This window comes from Engraulis encrasicolus, chromosome 24 (assembly GCF_034702125.1).
Source record: "Engraulis encrasicolus isolate BLACKSEA-1 chromosome 24, IST_EnEncr_1.0, whole genome shotgun sequence".
NCBI lineage: Eukaryota > Metazoa > Chordata > Actinopteri > Clupeiformes > Engraulidae > Engraulis > Engraulis encrasicolus.
Genome location: NC_085880.1, coordinates 26574525 through 26600370, shown reverse-complemented (window position 1 = coordinate 26600370; position 25846 = coordinate 26574525). Strand labels below are relative to the sequence as shown.

The 25846-nt window shown below is 41.7% G+C and overlaps 2 protein-coding genes across 4 annotated transcripts; both read right to left on the bottom strand.

The window, feature by feature from the left end:
* Positions 1-10234: 10234 nt before the first annotated feature.
* LOC134440776 (mucosal pentraxin-like) lies at positions 10235-16147 on the bottom strand. 2 transcript variants are annotated; one of them, XM_063190908.1, is made up of 5 exons: positions 16068-16132; positions 15807-15908; positions 14414-14482; positions 14191-14293; positions 10235-11366 (listed from the first exon to the last, which is right to left on the bottom strand). In XM_063190908.1, the coding sequence occupies exons 3-5, from the start codon at positions 14466-14468 to the stop codon at positions 10838-10840; spliced, it is 687 nt and encodes a 228-aa protein (XP_063046978.1). In that variant the 5' UTR covers positions 14469-14482; positions 15807-15908; positions 16068-16132; the 3' UTR covers positions 10235-10837. The 2 variants fall into 2 exon arrangements, with proteins under 2 accessions (XP_063046978.1, XP_063046977.1); XM_063190907.1 differs by having other exon boundaries at positions 15807-16147.
* A 5628-nt stretch (positions 16148-21775) lies between these two features.
* On the bottom strand, positions 21776-25846 carry LOC134441841 (mucosal pentraxin-like). 2 transcript variants are annotated; one of them, XM_063192250.1, is made up of 4 exons: positions 25757-25846; positions 25306-25374; positions 25093-25195; positions 21776-22869 (listed from the first exon to the last, which is right to left on the bottom strand). In XM_063192250.1, exons 2-4 carry the CDS (start codon positions 25358-25360, stop codon positions 22341-22343), a joined length of 687 nt encoding a protein of 228 aa, XP_063048320.1. In that variant the 5' UTR covers positions 25361-25374; positions 25757-25846; the 3' UTR covers positions 21776-22340. The 2 variants fall into 2 exon arrangements, with proteins under 2 accessions (XP_063048320.1, XP_063048319.1); XM_063192249.1 differs by having other exon boundaries at positions 25745-25831.

Genomic DNA, 25846 nt, shown 5'->3' with positions numbered 1-25846 from the left:
GAAGTTGGCTTATCCAAACACATTCTCTTTGAAGTAGTAGCCGGTCCCTATCCCCTACCCTTCTTGCCATCGCTACTGTCTCCACCCTGCATAATTTCAGGTAATTCACGTCATGCTTAAGTTCATGGAAGTGTTGTGCCTGTAGTGAATGGGAGTAGAATTGCCCCACTGGGACTCGATCCCAGACCTTCTGGGGTAGTAAACTGGGGCTCTGACCGCTACACCAAAGAGCCAGGCTTGTTGGCATAACAGTCAGAACACACACACAAACCTATTGATGGTCACTCCATCAAAGTGCCACTGATGATTTCTGATCTCTGTTTTCTTATTGTGCACTTATGTTCACATATTTTTGTTTTAAGTTCTAGTTTACTTTTGCCAACATACATGAGATTACAAGCACACTTCAAAGGTTGACGCATAAATATCTGGGTGTGTACTTTGACAAAAATCTGTCCTGGAAATTGCATGTTTCACTGTGAACTATGACCCAAACATGGCTTGACTTTACATAAACTCAGGGTTTTAAGCGTGCAAAAGGGGGTAATGCTTCATTCTTATCTTGTCTGTTGTTGCAGATTCATTTGGGAACAGTTAAGTCACAACTGAGCGACTGACTGACTCTGACTGACAAGAATGAGGAGTCTGTGTTCAGACATGACAAGAAAATAATTTAAGATCCCACATTCATTTTACACTCAGAGTATGAGCTTCTGCCCTCTGGCAGATGATACAGAATCCCAGTAAGAAAAGGTTTCTGAACAGGTACAGTTTTATTTTATCCCCCCATTGGGTATCTACTTGTATTTCTTGTGTCTTTTGTATGTTATGTATTGTGTGCTTTGTGAATGTACAGGGCAAATTTCCTGTGGGACGAATAAACAATCTTGAATTTTGAACTTATCTTAAGTATTTTGATAATGCTTTAAAAAAGCTCAACAGATCTATGTCTACGTGCAAAATCATACAAAGCAGAGACCGACATACTATAAATTTGCCCATATGTGACTAAATAAATGGTATTGGATTTGGAAATGTGATGCTGGATATTGGCCAAAATTATCTTTGATCAAATGTGGTGCAATTCAGCAACTTGGAAACGCTATAATGTTGTGTATTTTAGGGAAGTGGTGTAGCGTAATGCTACCAGATTGTGATAATGGGCTGCTCCAGTTTTCTCAGCTGACTTTAATTGGCTGTCATAGACAAACAATCATGAGTATTGATAAACCCTTCAAGCTGCTGTTCCAAATATTGTATTTACCTAATTTTCTGAAAATTAGTCAAAAATGAAGAGAGGAGAAGCATATTTTTCAATTTGAACTTGAAAAAAAGGTGGAAAAATGTATCAAGCATTAAATGATGTCATAGGGTGAACCCTTCGCCCAATGATCCCAGGGGTAGGCCTACCACATTTTTGAAGATTGAATGTACAGTTCTAAAGTTACATGCAAAAATGTACAGTATGTTCAACTTTGACCAGTTGCTGTCACCATTTCAATGTGTCAGAACTTTCTGCCCTATGGTTCTATAGATAACATTGAAAAGCAAAATGGTTTCAGACAGATATACAACTTAAAAGCATAGAGATGGGCAGTAAGTTAGTTACCTTCTCCTCATGTTCTTACTCGTTTGGATGTTTGCCTGTTGTATCACAAGTATGTACACTCCCTTTACTCTGCTTTTTACTACCACTCTCAAGTTACTATAGGATACTACTGTTGCAGAAATCAGAAAAACATTTACTCACTTTGCTTTTGACCTATTCGAGGCTTGTTGACACTGTCAGGATCTTCGAGTTGGATTGTTTCTATTCAAACCCTTACCCCAGTGCAGTCTTATAAACCAACCTGACAAGGGGAGTGGTCTATATTCCATCATATTGTCATCATACTGATGTAAGGAAATGTGCAATATTATTAAGGTGTCTGTAAGATATGTGTACCGGCTAAATAGGTCACATTGATAACTTAGTTTGTAGATGGTAATGATGGTCATGATCATTTAAGTTAAATGAAAATGTACTGTCACTGATATCAGTCATGTGTGTGTTTGTTTAATGATGCCTTCTGTTCTCTGAACGTGAACACCCTAGCACCATCTGACCACCGTTTTCCCAGGTCTAGTTTTATTATAGTGTTTGTGAAGTGTGAGAGCTACCAAGTGTTTTATTTGAGTTTTTGACATTTGCATTGATTTGGTTGTGAGAGAACCATTCCTTTTTCTATGTTTGTCATTTTCTTTCATATCCCCACCTACCCACTGCACCAGCTCCACTTGGGACTCCACTTGGGCCAGTACTCCCGCCTCCTTGTTGCATGTTTGCACCCGTTTGCTGTGCTTGTGTCATACCATAGAAGAAGTACAGTGCGTCTGTGTAATAAGAGTGATTTTGACACCGTATTAGTGTATCTGGCCATCTCAGCCGTAGTGTTTTGGTGGGTTAGGACCACATTGGGGAACTTAATGTAATGTTGACTCATCTGTATTTACTGTTTATTTTTCATTTCATTTGTCAAGTCTGTTGGTCTGCTATGAAAAAAAGAAAAACAAAACAACTTCACTTTTAAACCCATATTTATTCAACCAGAGCAAATAAATAAAAGAAACATGACAATTGCCTCCTCATTCATTCAGTTGAATAACCTGCAGCCTGGTACTCAAACTTGCGACAACAGGAAGTATGTTCTTGACCCCTTTATTTATCTCTTAATAAGTAATGGATCTGCCCTAGTTTCTTGAGTGAGCTTGAACAACACAGAAAAAAGAGAATGGTTGTATCACAAGCAAAGTGGGTTTCTCGCAGCATTCTCGCAGCACATGAAGTTAGTGTCCTTGGTCCGTGTATCATCCGATCATTCAATTATTCCATTAAATTTGGCAAACGGAAAAACTAAAAAATGATGCAATATTTCATTTTCCTGTTTTTCAGTATGAGCAAAACATTGGGGATTGATGTTTGTTTTCGTTTTTCAACCTAAAACAGAACAAATAATAAACAGGGAAACCAAAACGAAATTTCAACAGTAATTTTCGCTTTTTTGTTTTCTTTATTCTTCACGGTACATTAGCCTTCCCATGGTCTCGTGGAGGCGCTAGAGCCTCGAGATGTCACAAGACGTCATTTCAATTGGGATGTTGAATGAAGAAATGTCCACCAACATTGTTCTGCCTAGGCTGGCAGGGTGGAAACTATTATCTCCAGGGAAGCGACTGCCAAGGGCCATTCCACAAGCGCAAATCGAGGAAGAGAGTTTAGATAATGGCGTGTATTACAGGCTGCACTCTGTCTCTCACGGCACGTCAGTCAGTGTGTGACTTCGGGCACAAACGCGAGATGCAAGTTGACCATGGTGCCATTTGCGGCAAATTGCGCGCAGTCTGGGTTGACAGACAGCACATGTAACATGTAACTCACCCGACTCGCTTGGTAGGGTAGGTTAGTGGTCAGAGCGAGGGACAGTAGCCTATCATCTTAATGGAAAGACACTTCAGGTCCACGTTTAAATGGCCATGCGTCACGCATCCAAAACCAGGGAGGTGTTCCATGGTGTTATGACAGATAGATGTAGCCTATAGGTCGGTCGGATGGAGACGTCTAGCACCTTTCACAAATGTTAACCTACAGTATCTTAAGTAGTAGCCTAATGCTGATGTGGCATGCAGAAATAGCAACCAGATAGGCCTACGCCTAAACTGTGGAGGAGACCTCGCTGGCAGTTCCCAGGAATAGGCTATCAGTAGACGGTACCACAACAGTTGAAGAAAAGTTTCTTCCGATTCACGCACCAATGGTCAAAACTTCATTCCACCTGTAATAATAAAATGATCTAGTGGAAGGAGCCTTAGCCCATTGGATAGTCACAATTATTAATGTAGTTAGCCTATGGGGTAGACATACTGGACCGGACACAGTACAGTGCGAAAAAGGAGTTAGGCTATCTTTACCACCCACAGGCACCGACATAATTGGGGCTACCAGTAGGACAGAAAGATGTTCTGTGGAGTAGGAGCATCAGCAGGCTGATTATAGGCCTCGGGGAAATGCGTAAAGCAGCGCGTTAGGCGAGCAATAGAAAAGCACCGCGGAAAATGGGACCAATAATCGTAAATTAGAGTTGTTATTTCGTTTTGGTTTTCTCGTTTATTACTTGTTCTGTTTTGAGTTGGGAAAAGGAAAATCAACATAACTCCCCATTTTTTGGCCATATGGAAAAACGGGAAAACAAAATATGGAGTCGTTATTTCTGTTATATATGGGCCTTATGTTATTTAGTGTTTGATCGCCACCTTGTGGCGATCATATACCTTCCCAGTTATGTGACTGTAGTTTCAGTTCAGCCATGAGTTTCTCATAAACAGTCAAACGTATCCCTGTCTCCGTCTCCGTTATTACAAAGACCACGGATATCACAGTGGCGACGAGGATGGGATTAATGCAAGGACAATAATCAAAGGACGCGGAGAGAACAAGTGGAGAAAGTTAAAGTCACCAGACTGACGAGGAGAACAACTGGTTAGTAGTGAAACAGAACTTGTTGTGCTAGCACCATGGCGTTCCAAATTGGTAGCATTGGGGAGTATAAGGAATCAGAGGAAGATTTTGAATCCTATCTCGAACGTTTCGAACAGTGGATAATTGCAAATACAGTGCATGCCGACAAAAAGGTCAGTGCTTTTTTATCTACGATTGGACCAGACGCATATCGCCTACTGAAGAATTTAACGGCCCCAACGAAACCTACCACTATGGGATACAAAGCACTCGTCAAGGAGCTAACAGATCATTACAAACCACAAAAGAATGTGATTGCGGAAAGATTCCGTTTTCAACGGAGAAGCCAGCAAGAAGGAGAAAGTGTAACCAGCTTTATTGTAGCCCTGAAACAGCTCTCGATACACTGTGATTATGCTGGACATGAAGCACTCCGAGACCGTTTTGTCTGTGGATTGCGGTCAGAGGCGATGCAAAAACGACTTCTAACAGAACGTGAGTTGAAATTCAAATCTGCTTGCGACATTGCATGCACGATGGAAATGGCGTCTAAAAACACAACGGAATTATCAGACAAGGCAAAGGCGACATCATCAGAGGTGTGCACCGTATCAAGCCAGAGAGTAAAACGTGAACAAATGAGGCGTGCCAATGCAAGTGGTAACCCACTCGACGGATCGGCAGACGTGAGTACACAGTGTTATCGATGTGGAGGCAAACACGCAGCCAGCAATTGCAGGTTTAAGAATGAAAAATGCCACAATTGTTCGAAAACGGGGCACATTGCTCGAGCTTGCAGAAGTAGAAACAGAGCTATGCCCACTCAGTATGTTGAACAAGATGATGCAACTAATGAAAGTGAAAATGAGCTTTTTGGAATTTGGTCAGTGTACACAGCTACAGATGGGAATCGTGGCATTGACGTGCAGATCCACATTGAAGACAGTCCAGTGCAAATGCAGTTAGACACTGGGGCTGCGGTGACACTGGTGTCAGAGAAAGTGTACCTGCAGGCCCTGTCACATTTACCTCTGCAGCCATGTAATTTGACATTGGCAACTTTCACTGGAGATGCCATTCCCTTGAAGGGTCAAGTAAACGTGGCAGTTAAGTATGGCAGTCAGAGCCACACACTGCCACTTGTAATCGTTAAGGGGGACCGGCCTGCGCTGTTAGGGCGAAATTGGTTGAAGAAGATCAGACTCAACTGGACGAGCATATTTGCTGTTGAAGGCAAAAACGACCAGCGGCCAGAGGTGGCGGCGTTGCTCCAGCAATATGAGTCAGTGTTTCAAGAGGGGCCTGGCGCCATCCGGGGATTCAAAGCACACATCAAAATCAAGCCTGGGGCCATACCCATTTTCAAGAAGGCCAGATCGGTACCCTATGCTTTGAAAGTGACTGTGGAGAAAGAACTGGACAGGCTGGAGGCTATGGGCGTCATCTCTAAAGTGGATAACAGTGAGTGGGCTTCACCTTTAGTGGTGGTCCCAAAAGCAGACAAAAGTATCCGAATATGCGGAGATTACAAAGTCACCATTAACAACAGTGTGGAGGAGGAAACATACCCACTGCCAAATACAGAAGATCTGTTCGCGACCTTGGCAGGGGGGAAGTGGTTTTCAAAGCTGGATCTGTCGCACGCATACCAACAGCTAGAGCTGAGCCCCGAATCTGAGAAGTATTTGACAGTAAATACCCATCGTGGCCTGTACAGATACCATCGCTTGTCGTATGGGGTCTCCAGTGCACCCTCAATTTTTCAAGGAGTTATGGATCAGGTGCTGCAGGGACTGGAGGGAGTCACCTGCTTTTTGGATGACATACTTGTCACAGCAGACACAGAGCAAGCCCACTTACTGAGATTGGCAGAGGTCTTGAGCCGACTAGAGAAATTCGGAATCAGGGCAAAGTCCACAAAATGTCAGTTCATGAAGAACCAAGTGGAATATCTGGGGCACCTCATTGATGGAGAGGGCCTGCACCCCACAGAGGAAAAAGTGACAGCCATAGTGAATGCTCCTAGGCCTACAAATGTGACAGAGCTCCGTTCGTTCTTGGGCCTCTTAAATTACTATGGGCGTTTTTTTGAAAGATTTAGCCACTCTGCTACAGCCACTTCATGCTTTGCTAAAGAAAGATGTGCCTTGGGAGTGGACATCTGCCTGCGATGCTGCTTTCCAGCAGGGTAAGGAGCGGCTCTTGGGAAGCACAGCTCTGGAGCATTATGACACCAGGAAAAAGGTACGGCTGGCCTGTGATGCTTCTCCGTATGGGGTGGGGGCAGTGATTTCACACGTGTTGGAGAACGGTGAGGAAAAGCCCATTGCGTTTGCATCCCGCACCCTCACGGAAGCGGAAAAGAAGTATGCCCAAATCGAAAAGGAGGCACTTGCAATTATCTTCGGGGTCAGAAAGTTTCACAAATACCTTTATGGGAGGAAATTCATACTGACTACTGACCACAAGCCGCTGTTAGCCATTCTGGGGCCTAAGTCAGCTATCCCAACTCTGGCAGCATTAAGAATGCAGCGCTGGGCGCTAATTCTCATGGCCTACACATATGACATTGAGTATCGCAGATCAGAGGATCATGGAAATGCTGATGCATTGTCCAGACTGCCAAGAACACAGAAAGATGACACTGCGGCCGAACAGGGAATCTTCTACTTCTCCTACGTGGATGAACTGCCAGTGCAAGCTGTTGAGATAGCCGAAAACACCAAGAAAGATCCTGTCCTCCACAAAGTGCTGACCTACACTCTGGAGGGTTGGCCTGATGAGGTGCAGGATAGCCGGCTGCAACCGTTTTTCAGTAGGAGGTCTGAGCTCTCTGCTGACCATGGCTGCATTTTGTGGGGGCTTCGAGTGGTCATCCCTCCAATTTACAGAGAACGACTGCTGAATGACTTACATGAGGGACACCAGGGCATCTGCCGTATGAAAGGTGTAGCCAGGAGCTGCATGTGGTGGCCTCAAATAGACAATGACATCGAAGTCAAAGCACAAAAGTGCATAGCTTGTGACACAACGAGGAAAATGCCTGGGGTGGCACCGCTGCACTGCTGGAAGTGGCCAGCTCGAGCATGGCAAAGAATCCATATCGATTTTGCTGAAAAAGACAAGCAGCATTTCCTGGTGGTGGTGGACAGTCACTCAAAATGGCTTGAAGTGGTCCACATGACCTCCACAACCGCATCCAAAACCATTGAGGTCCTTCGGGGTCTATTTGCAGCTTATGGATTGCCAGAAGAATGCGTGAGCGACAATGGGCCGCAATTTACCTCTGCGGAATTCCAAGGGTTTCTGAAAAATAATGGAGTCAAGCAGACTTTGGTTCCGCCGTATCACCCTGCCTCGAATGGGGCTGCGGAGAGGTCGGTGCAAACACTGAAGGCGTCGTTGCTGAAGCAGGTGCTCAGTGAGGGCCCTGCAGCCAACAAAACTCCTCTTCAGCATCAGCTTGCTAACTTCCTCCTAATGTACCGCAGCACACCCCATGCTGTGACAGGCTGCACACCAGCAGAATTGTTCTTAAAGCGGCAATTGCGGACCAGATTCAGTCTTCTCAGGCCTGATCGTGCAAAGTTCATGGAGGCTAAGCAGGCCAAACAAAAAGCATACCATGACCGTCCCTCGTCTGTTCTACGGGAATTCAATGAAGGAGACCTGGTCCAGGTCAGAAACTTCCGCGAGGGGAAGGAGAAATGGAAAAGGGCAACAGTAGCAAAGCGCTTAGGGCCAGTGACTTACCTAATTCATGATGGGGTACGAGAGCGCACAGTTCATATTGATCACATGCTGGCTTCAAGGGCATCTGGAGAGGTGGCCAGTGGCAAGGCCACGGACACAGCAAGTGACCAAGATATAGGCTGCCAGCCTGCGGGAGAAATCCACCTGCAACAGCGGAGCCTACTGGGGCCAGCAATGATGAGCAAGATGCACACACCTCAGCTCGGCCACAGGTAACTACCCACACCCCGGCTCCGGTGACTCCTGTACCTCCGGTGCCTGTCGCCTCACCTTCAACAGCGCGAACACCACCAACCATGGCTTCCACCACTGCACCAGAACCACGCAGGTATCCTCAAAGGTGTCACACTGCTCCAAAGAGACTGGACTGGTGATTGGGTGGGTTTTGTTAGGTTGGGGTCTTTGGGAGCAAATGTATTTTGTAACCTTATATTTTTTTGGATCTCTTAGTTTCTTAGAACAGGCACCAACTAAGTTTTTGTAAGATTAAACCCTTGTTCATTTTATGTGTTGAAGCAATTAAGGAAAGGGTTCTCTATACTAAAAGGGGAGGAGTGTTATATATGGGCCTTATGTTATTTAGTGTTTGATCGCCACCTTGTGGCGATCATATACCTTCCCAGTTATGTGACTGTAGTTTCAGTTCAGCCATGAGTTTCTCATAAACAGTCAAACGTATCCCTGTCTCCGTCTCCGTTATTACAAAGACCACGGATATCACAATTTCGTTTTCCGTTTGCCAGATTGAATGGAATAATTGAATGATCGGATGATACACGGACCGTCCTTGACCTCCTAAATGATCTTCTAATAATCCAATTGTCAACTGCCTTGCTATTATACATCTTGATTTCTCAGGGAGAGATTTCTCAGTTATCTGTTGTCCGCCATGTATACACAGACTGCTTCAAATCAATTCATACCTTTTCAATGATGATTGGTTTGGCATTTTCAAAGCATTGCACTTATGCCACGAACAGAATTCAGGTCAAAGCAATGCAATCATTGTCCTGATGGGAACTCCAAACTTGACACAGCTTTTATTTTGTCACTGGCTCTTGAAAAATCATCATGAACATTCTTTTGAAAAATCTGCTGATGTTTGAAAAAATGAGCAAGGCCCTCAACTTTATTAAGGTTTATAGTACCAATGCTATCCATGCAGACCCAGGACAGGATGTGCCTTCCACCGGATTTCTTAGAATTTAGTGTGCTTTTTTTTTTTTTGCCATGCACACCTCCCACAATGGTCAATTAACTCAAATAACCATAACCACATTATGGTTTCCCAAAATGCTTTTGGCATGGGGTTTTTGCACAAGCCGTACAACTTATTTCTGGTGAATACACTGGATATCCTTTTTAGGCGTAGCACATACAAAAACGTTGCCTTTGATAAGTATATGCTGAAGGAACCATGTAGAAGGCTGCACTTTCAGCATCTAGATGTTCTTAGTTCTATGGAGTTTTCTGTAGCTTTCTTGTTACCATTCTTTACCCATGCCTTTTAAACATTTTTTCAACAACCACATTTTCCTTTCATGAGGTTAATTACCATGGCTTTCCATGCTTTCCATTTCTGATCAGTCAGACACATTGTCCAAAACTTCAGAATAAATTTGAGTGCCCTATTACCTTCGCTATGTCACCTCTGGGCTTCCGTAAAGTTAGAGTTTAGTGAATTTGAATAATGTAAAGTCAGTGAAAATTTGTTCAGAGCCACCCACAGTGCTACACTCTCCAAGAAAGAATTTAGGACAAGCATGTGTCTGCTCTAGTGTATGATAAACAACATTTTGATGGCCTTACAAAGTCATTAAAATAAGTTTGTGTTGCAAGTGGATGGCTATAAATCCATAACCTTTTTAAAAGGCTCAGACTTTTGCAAAATCCCCCTTTACATTTGAATGTATTATTATACAACTAGGCTATAGCCTACAGAAGAATTATTGTCTGGAACACAGTCACATTTCTGTATACATGCAGGAATACAAATTTTGCTCTGCGGTTGTCTCGTGAAATTACACCAGTTTATGATGAGATGTCATATGGGTGCCCAAACATACACTGTATGTCCTTCAGATGATGAAAGAGAAGATGCCTTCAGTCAGGTGTTATAGTTGGCTCACCAGAGATAAGCCTTTTATTTTGCTTTTTTCTCTCTCTCTTCAATCAGGATTTCTCCACCGTCAGAACACTTTCCCAGTCTATCAAGAGATCCAATACGTCAAAGAAAAAAAGGGAAATTAAAAGATGAAATTAAAGGTGTAAATACTATAGAAAACAGATGGTCCCTTATTTAGCACCGTTTATTTACTGTTATTTTAGTGACTCAAGCAATTGCATTTAGACCACACCCTTGTACTTTGAAGCTATGTAATAAGCAATGAAGTAATTTATACAAGTTTAGACTGAATTTAGACTGATACGAGTGCATAATGCCATGGTCATTTTCCACTTGTGTAACCACACTCTGCCTATGGTAAAGATACAGTGCCCCCCACCACTCAGCTATTTAATGCTGATTCCATTTATAAAACTGGGGCCCCTCTACAGGGCTCCCAACAAAGCAGATCTCTAATCAGTAAATCAAGACTGACCCCTGTAGCAGCCATTCATCTGACTGTTGTCTAGTACAACAGTGCCAGTGCTGATGAACTCAAGGGCCCTCCAGTTGATCACATTTCCAGGGGTGAAATTGAGGTCATTGGTAAAGGCCTGGATCTCACACGGAGAGAGCACGTAATTATACATGTGGACATCAGTGATCATCCCAACAAATGACTGACCAGCGTCAAACTTCCCACCCACAGAGTCCTGCTCTTGTCCCAGAACAATGAATGGCTCTCTGTCCAGAGTTCCTTGGAAACCGACCTTCTTTGTGCTGGGGGACCCGTTGGTCCAGAGCTGGACCAGCCTGGAGTTGCCATCCCAGGTGCCGCACATTGAGTACCAGGTGTTCTGCTCACTGGGTATACCGTCAAAAATAGCTCTCTCACCACGGGTACGCATTTCAAAACGGCCAGGGGCTGATAATTTGAAGATCAAGAAGTCGTTATTATTGGCCCTACTTGCCATGGAGAAGAGGCTGTAGGTACGAGTGAGGTCAGTGATGAACCTGCGAAAAAAGAATTATACATAAAATATATAAGAACCTAAGAAGAATGCTCTTCATACCGTTATACAGTCATGGGCATCTGTACCTTTCACAAAAAAGCTATCCACCTGAACTTTGTATGTCTGTAAGTCTTAGCACTCTGAATAGTATCAAGGGTACCAGTCTGTAAGTATGCTGGCATTCAAGATATTTTTATGGGCTTTTATTACAGGAAGTGAGTGTGGAGAGAGATGGGGTAGGGTTGGGAAATGACCCAGGCCGGACTCGAACCCAGGTCCCCATAGGCATGCAAGTCCAAGTGTGGGGAGCTTAGCACGCTGCGCCACAGTGCCCCCTGACTCCACAAGTCTATGAACTAATTAAATTTTGGAGATGAGCACTTTTGAGACGGTTAACTTTCAAGATGGTCGCTTTTTTGCTGCTCAATAGCTACCGCAGTATGATTTGTAATTAATCTATGGTTCAGATAAGGTTTAGGGAACAGAAAAGAGGCATCAAAATAGATGCGTTGGTGCTGAGTTCTACCAGTTTTCATTGTCATGTCAGTGCAGTGTTTCCCACAGAAATTTTGGAAACTATGGGGGCAGCCGCGAATTTTTTTTTTTTGGATGGACGACGACACCCGACATGGAATTTCACGCGGCGTAAATGCAAAATGGCAAAACAATGACATTGGCGCATGGAGAGACTACAGGCCTACATTTCAGCCATTTATATTTTGAGAGATTGCATAAGTTTTTACCCATGACATGTATAGTAGTACATTGTCACTTATATTTAAAAAATGCAGTACAGTGATTCATTTCTTTTTACAACACACTTTCATTCATCCCTCATGCAGGGGTCCATGCAATGTTTTTTTTTTTAACAAAATAGGAGCACAGATAAGAATTAAGGACCACTGTGAAATTGTTAACGCACAGACAAAAAGGGTCTACGATGGTCTATGCCTTTTCCCCCACAAACATAGGCGTACACATTCTACATGAGGGGTGCTGGTCACAGGGCCAGTTTTTCAAAATTCCTCCCAGTAAAAGGGCTGAACAACATATTACACATGCATGTCTGTATTCACATTCATGACACATTCCTTTCTATATGCAGCCCAATGTCTCCTCTGCTGTGTCAATGAACTGTAAAACAAAGCCTGGGGAGTGTCAGTAAACTCATCCTAACTGTGCCTTCTCTGAAGGTTTTTTATTGCTCCCGACCCAAACCCAAGATAACTACAACAACTTGACCAGGCTTTTGATCCCTCTGTCTTTCAAGCACTTATGGTGTTCCATAGGATGTATGTACTCCAAGAGGAAAATGCGAAGGAAATCGTTTTTTTTTTTTACATTTTCGTAAACTATGGCGGCAAAATTTAAACTATGGCGTTGCGCCATAGTTTCCTCAATGTATGGGAAACACTGCAGTGACAATAAGGTTCCTATACTCGCTCTAACAATCTCTTTCTAGTGCTCGAACTGGACTGTCAGCTTTTAGGCCGGCCGCACACCGGCTCCGACAAAGTGCGGCGCACTTTTGCTTCCGACAGAATTCGAACCCCCAAACCCAATTTCACATGAACATCGCATTGATAGTCAATCGGCGGCGCCAACAAAATAGAACTTGTCTCTAATTGCTATCCGACATCGGCGAATGTCCGCGGACATCGGCGCCAGTGTGCGTGGTTCTATTGAAAACAATAGAATCGAATTTTAGCTGAGCAGTGCTCAGCACTTTGTCGGAGCCGGTGTGCGGAAACCATTAGTTTTGAAGCCTGCACATCATGGAACACAAGTCAACACACCCACTAGTACTCAAAGTAACGTCCCTGTGCACAACCACTGTCCAGGTGCTGGTGATGTGCAGTAAGAGTAATCCAAGTAAATGAAGGATGAATCACCGCACACTGGTATCTTTGCTGGTAGTTTATTTGGTGAACAACGCGTTTCGCTATTGCTTCATCAGGTTCACTCAACACACTCACTCAACACACCCACTACTTTGTGCAGATCGCTGACCTGTTCACTCTTTGCTGAAAAAACTCAATTAAATCACAACAACATTGCAATGACAGTACAGAGAGCCTTAAAGGTGTGGTTGCAGGTTTACCAACATTCTCAAGTAATTTGATTATGATGTCACGGTGGGGACTCCCATAGATGTCTGTGGGAGTCCCCACCGTGACATAATCAAATTATTTAAGAATGTTGGTAAACCTGCAACCCCACCTTTAAGTAATTACCTTCTGAGTGACAATAAGGTTATAGCAGAGGCTCTGTGCTAGGGCTTAAACTGGAATCCCTGTTAATCTCGCTATCTCTTCAACTGTCTACAGATCTCACACACACGCACACACACACACACACTATTACATTACATTACATTATTACATTGCACTTAGCCAACGCTTTCATTTATTCAAAGCGACTTACATTTATTATTATTTTTCAGGGTATTCGTTAGAGTCCCTGGAGCAATGTGGAGTTAGGTGCCTTGCTGAAGGGCACTTCAGCTTGATGTAGGGAGAGGTCAGGGGTGATTCCTGCAACCCCTAGATTGAAAGACCAACTCTCTAACCACTAGGCCACGGCTGCTTACGCACACACACACACACACACACACACACACACACACACACACACACACACACACACACACACACACACACAGCCCTCAATTGTTGTGCCCTCAATTGTTTTGGCGAGAATTTCAATGAAGACACAGTGTTCTAGCATGGCACTTGAGAGTCACATAGTTGTCTTTCTGACTGTTGTACCTGCAAGTCTGGTTTTTCGTACAACAAAATAACATAGCTGTATTTTCTTAAACCAACCTTAAGCAGACTGTCACTGATGTGAAGTTAGTTCCTGTTGGCAGGAGCTGAACACGAGCAGTTGCAGACTCCTCAGGAAAGACGAACATTTTACTTGATAGATCTGTTGAGGAAAAAAATAATTGTGACAAAGTGGTTATTTGGTTGTATATTGTGACAATCTGAATACACAGTAGGCCTAATACTTATATAAATAATTATCATTACAATAATAAACAATTACCCATTGGAACAGCATAGCAGGCTGTGAAAATGAGGCTTATGATGAAGAGTTTCATTCTTGAAGAAAGATCTGAGGAAAGAAAGTATTTTTACATTTTAAAAATCATTAGAACAGTTACATTTTCCAGTAAGATCGATGTAAAAAAGTGGTCACACATTCTACTCTACTATGTACGTATGGTCACTCTTTCTACTCTACTATGTGTAGCAGAGTGGAGGTTGGTAGGATTACTAACTTTTAAGCAATTAGGTTTTAAAAGGTGACTACGCCAGTCTCGTTAAGGGTGAGACAACCCAGATGTTAACAATACAATTTTCCCCGACAGGTTCTAGATGACAAGGATGACACAGCTGTTGCACATAGGCTACAATAGTTTTTATTTTCTTCTGCTCTCAGTCTTATTTGTTCTCAACATGTGCAGGCAGTTCACTTGAGTTCATATACACAAACATAGTCTTAACTCTACTGAAGTCAATACAGGTACATATCGTGAAACGGTGACGGCTTAAGTGCGAGAGCACTGAGTAGGCCTAGTACAGGTAATTTACTGAGTGTGTTAACTACACACTGCACTGCGAATGCAAAATAACACTGCAATCAATCAAAACTGTACACACAAAACATAATCAAAATAAACAAAATAAGTCACAGCACACTAAAATGATTCACAGTGAAGAGGTAGCCTATGTTTATCAAATCAGGCCTCTTGGCAGAGAGTTTACTATACCACTCAGGGGATCTACACCTCACCAACAAGTTTACACGATGATACTACTAATCTCAACCAGCCAGTCTCCAATCACTCATCCCTTGTCCAAGGGGTGGGTGATTGGAGCTGACCGTGTCAGACCGTATGGCTGAAAGACGAAGGCGTCACGCACCTGCGCAAAGAACAACAACCTGCCACTACTAAAAGAGCTCGTGGTGGTAAAAGGCAAAATAACAAACACAAACACCGGGAAAAGACGGCGGCGTCCCCCCACCCCAGCCAATTGACAATAATGTGCTCAACCTCCAACCGGTACTGAGGTTAGCCACACCTGGCTAACAGACAACGTAGTAGGCAATTTATACCAACCGGAAGGGCTCCACCCTCGCCCACACGGGCAGCTGTTTTCAATTACAACATGCACACTAACAGGGGACCTAGTCCAACCTGTTACATATGCTTATGTCCACAGGAAAGGTCTGTCCTCTGTGTGTGTTTTTTCTTCATTTTATAAAGTACATAGACTGACCTTGTGAATTATTCCCCCACCTCTAACTTGATATAGTCTCATTCCACCCAACATGGGCAATGGGGAACACCACCCTCCAATGATGTCCAGTGACTAAGATCACAATGCATCCAGAAAGCATATTAGAGACACATTTTACAAATATTTTCACTCACCTTGCCTATGATCTCTTTCAGACTTGCTGCCACGCTCTCAGGATCTTCAGGTTGGGTTTCTTGTGCTCAACTCTAAAGCACAGCGCAGCCTTATAAACCAACCTGACATGGGGAGTGGTTTTGTTCAAGAAAAAAAAAACTTTCAAGACAAGGCTCCTGAGGTAATTACCAGCAGCTTAATTTTGACATTTGTACATGTACTTCCGTAGCATATAACTTTTTGACAGAATAAGGTTGCTAGCCTTATTTCAAGCCACTCACCATAACTGATCAGATGTTGCTGCCCTATGCGCCGAATGGCGTGATGGGCAGTGTTGGGAGTAACTAGTTACAAAAGTAATTAATCACTGTAATGCATTACTTTTTGATGTAACTAAGTAATGTAAGGCATTACAGTGGGAAAACGCTGTAATATATACTAGTTACAAATGCTAGTAACTTAAGTTATTTTACTCCAACTTTGATTTTTAACCCTATGGCGCCGACTGCAACATATTTGTTGCATCAACTTCAAAGCCCTCTCCACGCTGACATAAAAAAACGATCTCAAAAACATGTTGCGTGCCTTTTTGAAACTTGCTGCACTACACGGAAATCGCCACAAGAGAGCAGCGGTCAACAAGTTCACCACAGCTCGGCGAAACATGGCGGCACGGTGGTAGGAGCGGTTTCCGCGACCGGAGCAGAAATATCATCAAATTGGGTTTGTGTACAAATATCCGAAATATAATTCTATATACTTTAATTTGAACACTTACTTTGTGCAATTAATCAAGGAAGATTTGATATTTTTACACCGTGTTGCAGAGAGATCGTGCTAAAACTAATGAAACAAATAAGCACCATCCGGTGTTGGCAGGAAGTTAGCCATGGCATGCAGTGCATTTTGCCATAGGGAAACTTACAAAGCATACCACGACAATCATTTAACAAAACACACAAGTTGTTTTACTTCAAAACAAAGATATTACCTTAAGAAACAGGTTTTACTTGCAATTTTGAAAATGTAATGCAAAACGTTGAAATTATGATCTCATAAAAAAATTGCATTGACGTGAATGGAGAAATGGACCAATTGTAGTCATGGACCCATATATTCAAATTCCACATCAAAAATGAATAATGATCTATATTATACTCATAAATAAGCATTCAATCAGCTATGTTTTTACATAGATTTTTAAAAAAATACCCACCCAGGCTGTGGGAAATGTAAGATATGGCCCTGCTAAAACGTGGACAAGCTAAAAAAAAAATTGGCAGGATCTCACTAAATATTTTAAAGATAATCCTGAAATTAAATTGTCTGACAACTGTTTTTTTTTCAGTTTTAAATGGATTAAAAGTCATTGTTCTCAATGGTCATGAAATTGGCCTGGTCAAATATTTAAAGCCTGATGCAGCTATATGTTGCGTTTCATATCTCAAAGACCTTAACAAAATGTGGATTTTTTAAACATTTCTTATGATGGACCAACACTGAGGCAAATTCCAAGAAATTAGAATATTCTTTCTATGCTTTCATGGTTCAGGTCTTATAGGGTTCATGGTGTTCAGTGTGGTGGGTCGGAAAGAAGCTATTTCTGAACCTGCTACTCTTTAGTCTGCATGCTGCCGAAACACTTGGATGAAATGATAAAGAGTCGTGACTAATGAGCTTGATTTACACTGTAAATTGAGAGATCCATATTAAGTTACTTTGGCGAGAGTAACTAAAGTAATGCAAAAGTAGTGTAATGCCTTACATTTTAAATAGTAATATTGTAGTGTAAGGGATTATTTTGAAAAGACAGTAGGCCTAACATGTAATCAGCAATGCATTACAGCAGGGGTCTGCAAACAAAGGCCCGGGGGCCGGATGCGGCCTGCCACACCCCTTTGACCGGCCCTCCTCCTCTCTGTACCTTGTTTATCAACAGGCCTTCCTACAGTTTATTTTTCACTAACCTACTGTGAATCTCCTGATAAGGGCACACAGGAGTGATTCTACGATTGCTAAAGCAAAATGTCAATTGTCAGTTTTTTGATCTAGATGTTTCCATAGTGTGTTTATTTAAGTTACCAAACAAACAAATTGCCTAGCTGAATCTTAAATCATTTGTTAAATATTTATATGAAAGCGAACAGTTGCTAGATTATTTTGTCAACAGTGTTATGGACAAATACTATGTCATTTCAAACATATACAAAAATACTACAACATGTGTTTGAAAGTGCTTATGTCCATTAACAATAATGTTGTCATTAATCTGTGCAACTATGGAAAATGTGATTGTTGAGTATCATAAGTAGGATTTTATGATTCACTGTGATACAGACTGACACTTTTTTCATTATAAATCCCTGTAACGTCTGGTTTGAATTTAGTCACCCTCCTTACACAAGACTTCCCTCTCCAGAGATAATCCCTAGTATCTGTTGTTCATAGGATTTCCTGCACATAAGAGACCAATAGCACAAAAACACGTTCAAAACAGTCAACTGTGTTACGGTCAACAGTGCAGGGGAACAAGCCGGCACTTTTTTAGGAGGAAAAAACAGAGCAGACAAACCCATCTTCCTAAAACAAATTATTTTGTTTGTTTGTCTATCAATATGGAGATAAATTGGGAAAAACATACTTGTAATGACGGATTTCAATATTTAAATTAAACTGGTTGTGGGAATGGTGACCGCTGTGAAGCATCAGTCAAAATGCTTGATTTCAAAATCTTGAATATTTATTCGCCATCAAAGAAGATCTGTACAATACTTGCATACTGGTGCAGTTGTATTATCATAAGTTTGTATGTGTGTGTGCGTGTGGTTCCACAAGTAGAGAAAACAGAAAATACACCTAAATAAGCATTACCATGTGGTCGGCTGATCATCGCAATTAAGATTACCAAATATCCTCAAATTATACCAAAATATACACATCTTCATATAAATAATGATGTTAGTAAATTACTTACATATCCTTGGACGCACACAGAACACAAAAACTAGTGGATGGCGAACTAAACAAAGATCTCAAATTGGATTGTGCCTTCACGCATCCTTCCACTGAACTGCCATATTGAGAATGATGGAAATTAACAAGGAACATGACTGGGCAAATCTAACCTGCAATAACTACCACTTACCAAAGGGGGCGCTGGGTGGCTGCTTTACACACAATGGGTATTTCGCAAAACCTAGTGCACACACTTCCAAGTGTAACAGCCTAATTAGTCATGCCCAGTGGACTACTACCCAGTTGGATACTCTTTGGTTAACTCTACGGAGTATCCAATCACTGGGTGTGACTAATAAAGAGTATCCAATCACTGGGCGTGACCAATTAGGCTGAATACACTTGGAAGTATGCACACTAGGTTTTGAGAAATGCCCTATAACTTAAATAGGTCTAAATAAATCCCAAACCCAGATCCTTCAATACAGCCTCCCCCAATTATGCAAAGTCATATTTGTCATCCTGGAGAGGGACTGGCGTCGGGAGCAGTCTCTGGAAGGCCCGGCAGTGGGACCAGACGGGCAACTGGCCTAGTGTAGCTCCTGCCGTTGACCTGGATGTCCGCTGTCCTGATCCTCCCGTCGGCACTTGGGTTGACCTTCGTGATGCGGCCTATAGGCCACGAGGCTCTGGGAAGTTGTGGGTCCACTATCATGGCGACAGCACCTAACTGCAGCGGGGTGGTGTCCCTCTGCCACTTCGACCGTGTCTGAAGTGTTCACAAACTGAATTTTGGTCAGAGCAATGCAATCAATATCCTGCTGGGAACTCCAAACTTGACACAGATTTAATTTTGTCACTGGCTCTTGAAAAATCATCATGAACATTCTTTTGAAAAATCTGCTGATGTTTGAAAAAATGAGCAAGGCCCTTAACTTTACTAAGGTTTATAGTACCAATGCTATCCATGCAGACCCATGACAGGATATGCCTTAGTACAGTGTTTCCCAACCACTGTGCCGCGGCACACTAGTGTGCCGTGAGAGATCATCAGGTGTGCCGTGGAAAATTCATGGGGATTTTTTTTTTTTTTTTTTTAATTCATCGTTATTATCAGCAAATAATGCCAATGTGATTTTCTAGTAGCCTAGTGTCTGCTGTTGACTGGCGTCCTAAGCATGAAATAATTCCTTATCACTAGGTGGCAGCAGGTAGCGAATTGCATTGATGTATCTTCAGTAGCCCTAACAAAAAGCGTCCATCAGCTGCTAGTCAAAACAATCCTCCTGACGTGACTGATAGTTAAGTTTGCTAACGCTGTTTCTTCATTAATTAGGTCAGAAAACAAAATCCTACCCTGAAATGGATTTGTGTTTTGCTTACAACCTTACTGAAAAGTTCAACGAGTGAGGTGGTGGAATGATAGAGCAAACAACGTACTTTATTGGTCCGCGTGCTTTCTAGTCGAGTGTGAGGATGACGAGACCCTTCAAGCCAGACTATCCAACTGCCGGTAAGCATAAGCCCGGTTTTAGGGAAAGGGGAAAGGGGAAAGGGGAAAGCGATTACCTCCTGTTACCTCGCGGGGAAACTGGCACCTTTGTCACAAACACCCCAGGCACAATTTTCAATCCGTTTTTAGTAATAATATGACCGTAATATCTTGCATTTGAAAACGAGAATTGAGATTTCCGCTTTGAGTTCATGGAGCGCTGTCAAACTGTCCGACTTCTTCTGACCGACCTCGTCCTTTTGCAGAGCTGTGATTGTGTTCAAACAGCATTTAGGGCGGGCCTTAGCCAAAGGTGAAAGACGCATAGGTTTCACATTAAGATTAAGTGAGTAAAATATACAGAGATTGATATTTGTACATATGCATCTTCAGTGAAATATTTACCAAATTTTGCTACTGTCAGAATAAGCATTAATTTCTGTATTCCTGCTAATAGAATGCTTTTGGACAGAATAACAATTTATAAATTGTAGGCCTACTTTGAAGTTTATAGCTTCTTTAAGAAGTGAACACTAAGTGCACTTTTTATTTGAAAGAGGAAATATAAAATATGACTAAAAAATACAGTTTTGTGTTTATTTGATTGCTATTCAAGATACTTTGTAGCCGCCTATATTAACAATATAGTCATTCTTATCAGAGAATAATTTATTTTCATTATTTCATCATTTTTGGTTGGTGGTGTGCCGCGAGATTTTTTCAAGGGAAAAAGTGTGCCTTGGCACAAAAAAGGTTGGGAAACACTGCCTTAGTAAGCATTTTTTTTGCCATGCACACCTCCTTTTGCTATCACATTGTCCAAATAACTCAAATAACCATAACCACATTATGGTTTCCCAAAATGCTTTTGCTGTGTGGCTTTTGCACAAGTCGTAGGCTACAATTTATTTCTGGTGAATACACCGGATATCCTTTTTAGGCGTAGCCCATACAAAAGCGTTGCCTTTGAAAATTATGCTGAAGGAATCATGAAGAAGGCTGCACTTTCAGCATCTAGATGTTCTTGTAGTTCTATGGAGTGTTCTGTAGCTTTCTTGTTACCATTCTTTACCCATGCCTTTTAAACATTTTTTCAACAACCACATTTTCCTGTCATGAGGTTAATTACCATTGCTTTCCATGCTTTACATTGTCCAAGACTTTGGAATAACTTTGAGTTTAGAAATTTTATTTTAGTTTTAGAAATTTGTTCAGAGCCCCCCACACTGCCACACTCTCCAAGAAAGAATTTAGGACAAGCATATGTCTGCTCTAGTGTATGATAAACAGCATTTTTGATGGCCTTACAAAGTCATTAAAATAAGTTTGTGTTGCAAGTGGATGGCTATAAATCCATAACCTTTTTAAAAGGCTCAGACTTTTGCAAAATCCCCCTTTACATTTTCATTTATTACAATAAAACTAGGCTATATAGCCTACAGGTAAATATACTCTTAAGAATTTTTGTCTGGAATACAGTCACATTTCCGTACATTATGTAGGAAAACAATTTTTCTCTGCGGTTATCTCATGAAATTACACCAGTTTATGATGAGATGTCATATGGGTGCCCAAACATACACTGTATGTCCTTCAGATGATGGAAGAGAAGATGCTTTCAGTCAGGTGTTATAGTTGGCTCACCAGAGATAAGCCTTTTATTTTGCCTTTTTTAAAGTCTAGCACAGTCCAAGTGCTCTTCAATCAGGATTTCTCCACCGTCAGAACACTTTCACAGTCTATCAAGAGATACAATACGTCAAAGTAAAAAAGGTAAAGTGAAAGATATGAGATTAAAGGTGTTAATACTACAGAAAACAGATGGTCCCTTATTAGTTTGTTTACTGTTATTTTAGTGATTCAAGCAATTGCATATAGACCACACCTTTGTACTTTGAAGCTATGTAATAAGCAATGAAGTAATTTCTTAACAGCCATTGACTGATACAAGTGCATAATGCCATGGTCATTTTCCTCTTGTGTAACCACACTCTGCCTATGGTAAAGATACAGTGCCCCCCACCACTCAGCTATTTCATGCTGATTCCATTTATAAAACTGGGCCCACTCTATAGGGCTCCAACAAAGCAGATCTCTAATCAGTAAATCAAGACTGACCCCTGTAGCAGCCATTCATCTGACTGTTGTCTAGTACAACAGTGCCAGTGCTGATGAACTCAAGGGCCCTCCAGTTGATCACATTTCCAGGGGTGAAATTGAGATCATTGGTGAAGGCCTGGATCTCACACGGAGAGAGCACGTAATTATACATGTGGACATCAGTGATCATCCCAACAAATGACTGCCCAGCGTCAAACTTCCCACCAAAAGAATCCTGCTCTTGTCCCAATACTATAAATGGCTTTCCATCTATATTGCCTTGGAAACCGGCCTTCTTGGTGCTGGGGGACCCGTTGGTCCAGTACTGGACCAGCCTGGAGTTGCCATCCCAGGTGCCGCACATGGAGTACCAGGTGTTCTGCTCACTGGGTATGCCGTCAAAAAGAGTATTCTGATCATGGGTCCAGAAATCAAAACGGCCAGCAATGGATGTTTTGAAGATCAAGAAGGCGTTGGAATTGGTACTGGTTGCCATGGAGAATAGACTATAGTGACGAGTGAGGTCAGTGATGTACCTGCCAAAAAAGAATAATATATAAAATATACAGAATATAAGAAGGACGCTCTTTATACAATTATACAGTCACTGGCATCTGTACCTCTCACAAAAAGCTATCCACCAGATCTTTGTATGTAAGTCTTTGCGCTCTGAAATGGTATCGAAGGTGTCACTAAGTATGCTGGCATCTGGCTGAATTAGGTACCCAACTCTTCCCTCCACATAGACCTTGCAAAGCAGCTGAGACTTAAAGGTGCAGTATGTAGAATGGTGGCCAGAGAAAGTATTGCGATTATGCTGTCCATTGCAAATGGGCTGCCTATACCCAAATTTGATCTTTTCATGAATATTTCCTTATCAATACACTAGCTATGACCAAAATAATTTCATGTGATATCTAATAGAAATAAACTACTAAAAATTACATAGGCTTCTCTGCGTTTAAGGTTGAGTTTCTTCATAGAAACAAATCATCTTTATTTTATAGGCATATTGTTCTCATGGAGCCGATTGACTCCACAAGTCTGTGTCCATCCATCACATTTTTGTGTGCGAGATAACTTTTGAATGGGTGGATGGATTTGCACCAAATCGTGTGTACTAAAACTCTACAATAGGTGGAGGAAGTGATTAAGATTTATAGGCCAATTTCCAAGATGGCCGACTTTCAACAGGACATATTTTTTGTTTGTGTGATTTGCACCAACTAATTGTACATCAGCACTTTTAGACACTTTCACTGGTCACTTTTTTATAGCTACCATAGTTAACCTGACTTAAGTCATCTGGCTGCGTTCAGCAACACGTGGGGCATTCCCTTCCCTCACACACCCCCAGAGGGCAAGAGTAAACCGTAGTATGATTTCCAAACAATCTATGGTTCAGATAGGGATTAGGGAGAAGAACGGGACATAGGCAGAGGCATCAAAATCGATGCTTTAGTGTTGAGTTCTACCTGTTTTCATTGTCATCTCACTGGCAATAAGGTTCCTACACTCGCTCTAACAACTTCAACTTGTAGTGCTCGAACTGGACTAGGGATGTCAGCTTTCGGTTTTGATGCCTGCACACCCTGGAACTCAAGTCAACACACCCAGAGACACTTTGTGCAGATGGCAGACCTGTTCACTCTTTGCTGAAAAAACGGAACTACTGCACATCATAGCAACGTTCCTATGACATTACCAAAAGCTTTAAGTTTAAGACTTTGTCATTACATTGTGGTTGACAATATGATTATAGCAGAGGCTCTGCACAAAGGACTAAAACTGGAAATCCTGATTTTACTCTCTTCATCTCTTCGACTGGTTTCTTACTTTTTCATTTTCATTTCATTTATTTAAACTCGAAGAATCATTGAGGGCCCAGCCCTCATTTACAATGATGTCGAGTAAAACAAACAATTGCACATATAAAATCATATATAAACAACGAACATACACAATACACCATAAATCATATAAGAGATAAGAATTAAGACAAACTATGAATTAAAACTTATGAGTTAAAACAAGTGCAAGTATGTGATAAAAAACTTCCCAGTGTAACTTTAAAATGTTCTAATGGCACAAAGGCTTGAAGACCCATCCTTAGTTGTAAGTTATTCCAAACTGAAGGTCCACAGACACTAAAAGCTGTTTTACCCAGTTCTGTGCGGGCATAAGGGACCTCCAGTAAAAAATTGCTGCTGCGGGTTTGGTATGGGTTGGAGTGCCAAACTAAAAGAGATGAAATATAAAATGGGAGTTTGCCAGTGAGGGCCTTATAAATAAAAATAAAATAATGCATGTCCCTTCTGTGAGAAAGTGGAGCCCACCCAACTTTATCATATAACAGGCAATGATGTGTACTATATGGATCCCCAGTAATAAAACGAAGAGCTGAATGATAGACAGTGTCAAGTGCCTTCAGATTAGAGAGTGGTGCATGTCTGTAAATAATATCACCATAGTCAAGGGAAGACAGAAAAGTAGCTTCAATTAACTTTTTGCGCACACACACACAGTGTAGTATATATATGTAGGCCTATGTATAATGTACTGAACATATTAAAGGTATCTTGTCTGCATTGAAAAAAATGACTACCCTCAATTGTATTGCCGAGAATTTTGATGAAGACACAGTGATCTAGCTTGGCACTCAAGAGTCACATAATTGTGGTTGTCTTTCTGACTGTTGTACTGGCAAGTCTGGGTTTTTTTGTATAATAGAATAACATGGTTGCACTCCTTAAACCAACCTGAAGCAGACAGTCACTGATGTGAAGTTATTTCCTGTTGGCAGAAGCTGAACACGAGCAGTTGCAGACTTCTCTGGAAAGACGAACATTTTACCGGATAGATCTGTTGAGGAAAAAAATAATTACGACAAAATGGTTGGTTGGTTGGTTGTATTATATTGTGACAATATGAATATACAGTAGACCAACTATTGATTTAAATAAACATCATACCCATTGGCACAGCATAGCAGGCTGCAAAAAGGAGGCTTATGATAAGGAGTTTCATTCTTGAAGAACAATCTGAGGGGGAAAAGTATTTTTTACATTAAAAAAAATAATTAAATCAGTTACATTTTCCAGTAAGATCGATGGAAAAAGGTGGTCATGCTTTCTACTCTATGTCCACAGGAAAGGTCTGTCTTCTCTGTGCTTTTGTTTCTTCTTTTTTATATGAGTTAAACCTGTCTAGTTTCATTTTATAAACTACATAAGCTGACCTTGTGAATTATTCCCCCACCACCTGGACTTTTAAAAAGTAGCTCTATACTCTGATACCACCCAACATGGGCTATGGAGAACAACACCCCCCAATGATGTCCATTGACTAATATCAAAATGTGCATTTCAGGACTGAAAGCATATTAGAGACACATTTTTTTTAATCGCCTACCTTGCCTATTACCTCTTTCAGACTCGCTGGCACACTCTCAGGATCTTCAGGTTGGGTTGCTTGTGCTCAACTCTAAAGCTCAGCGCAGCCTTATAAATCAAC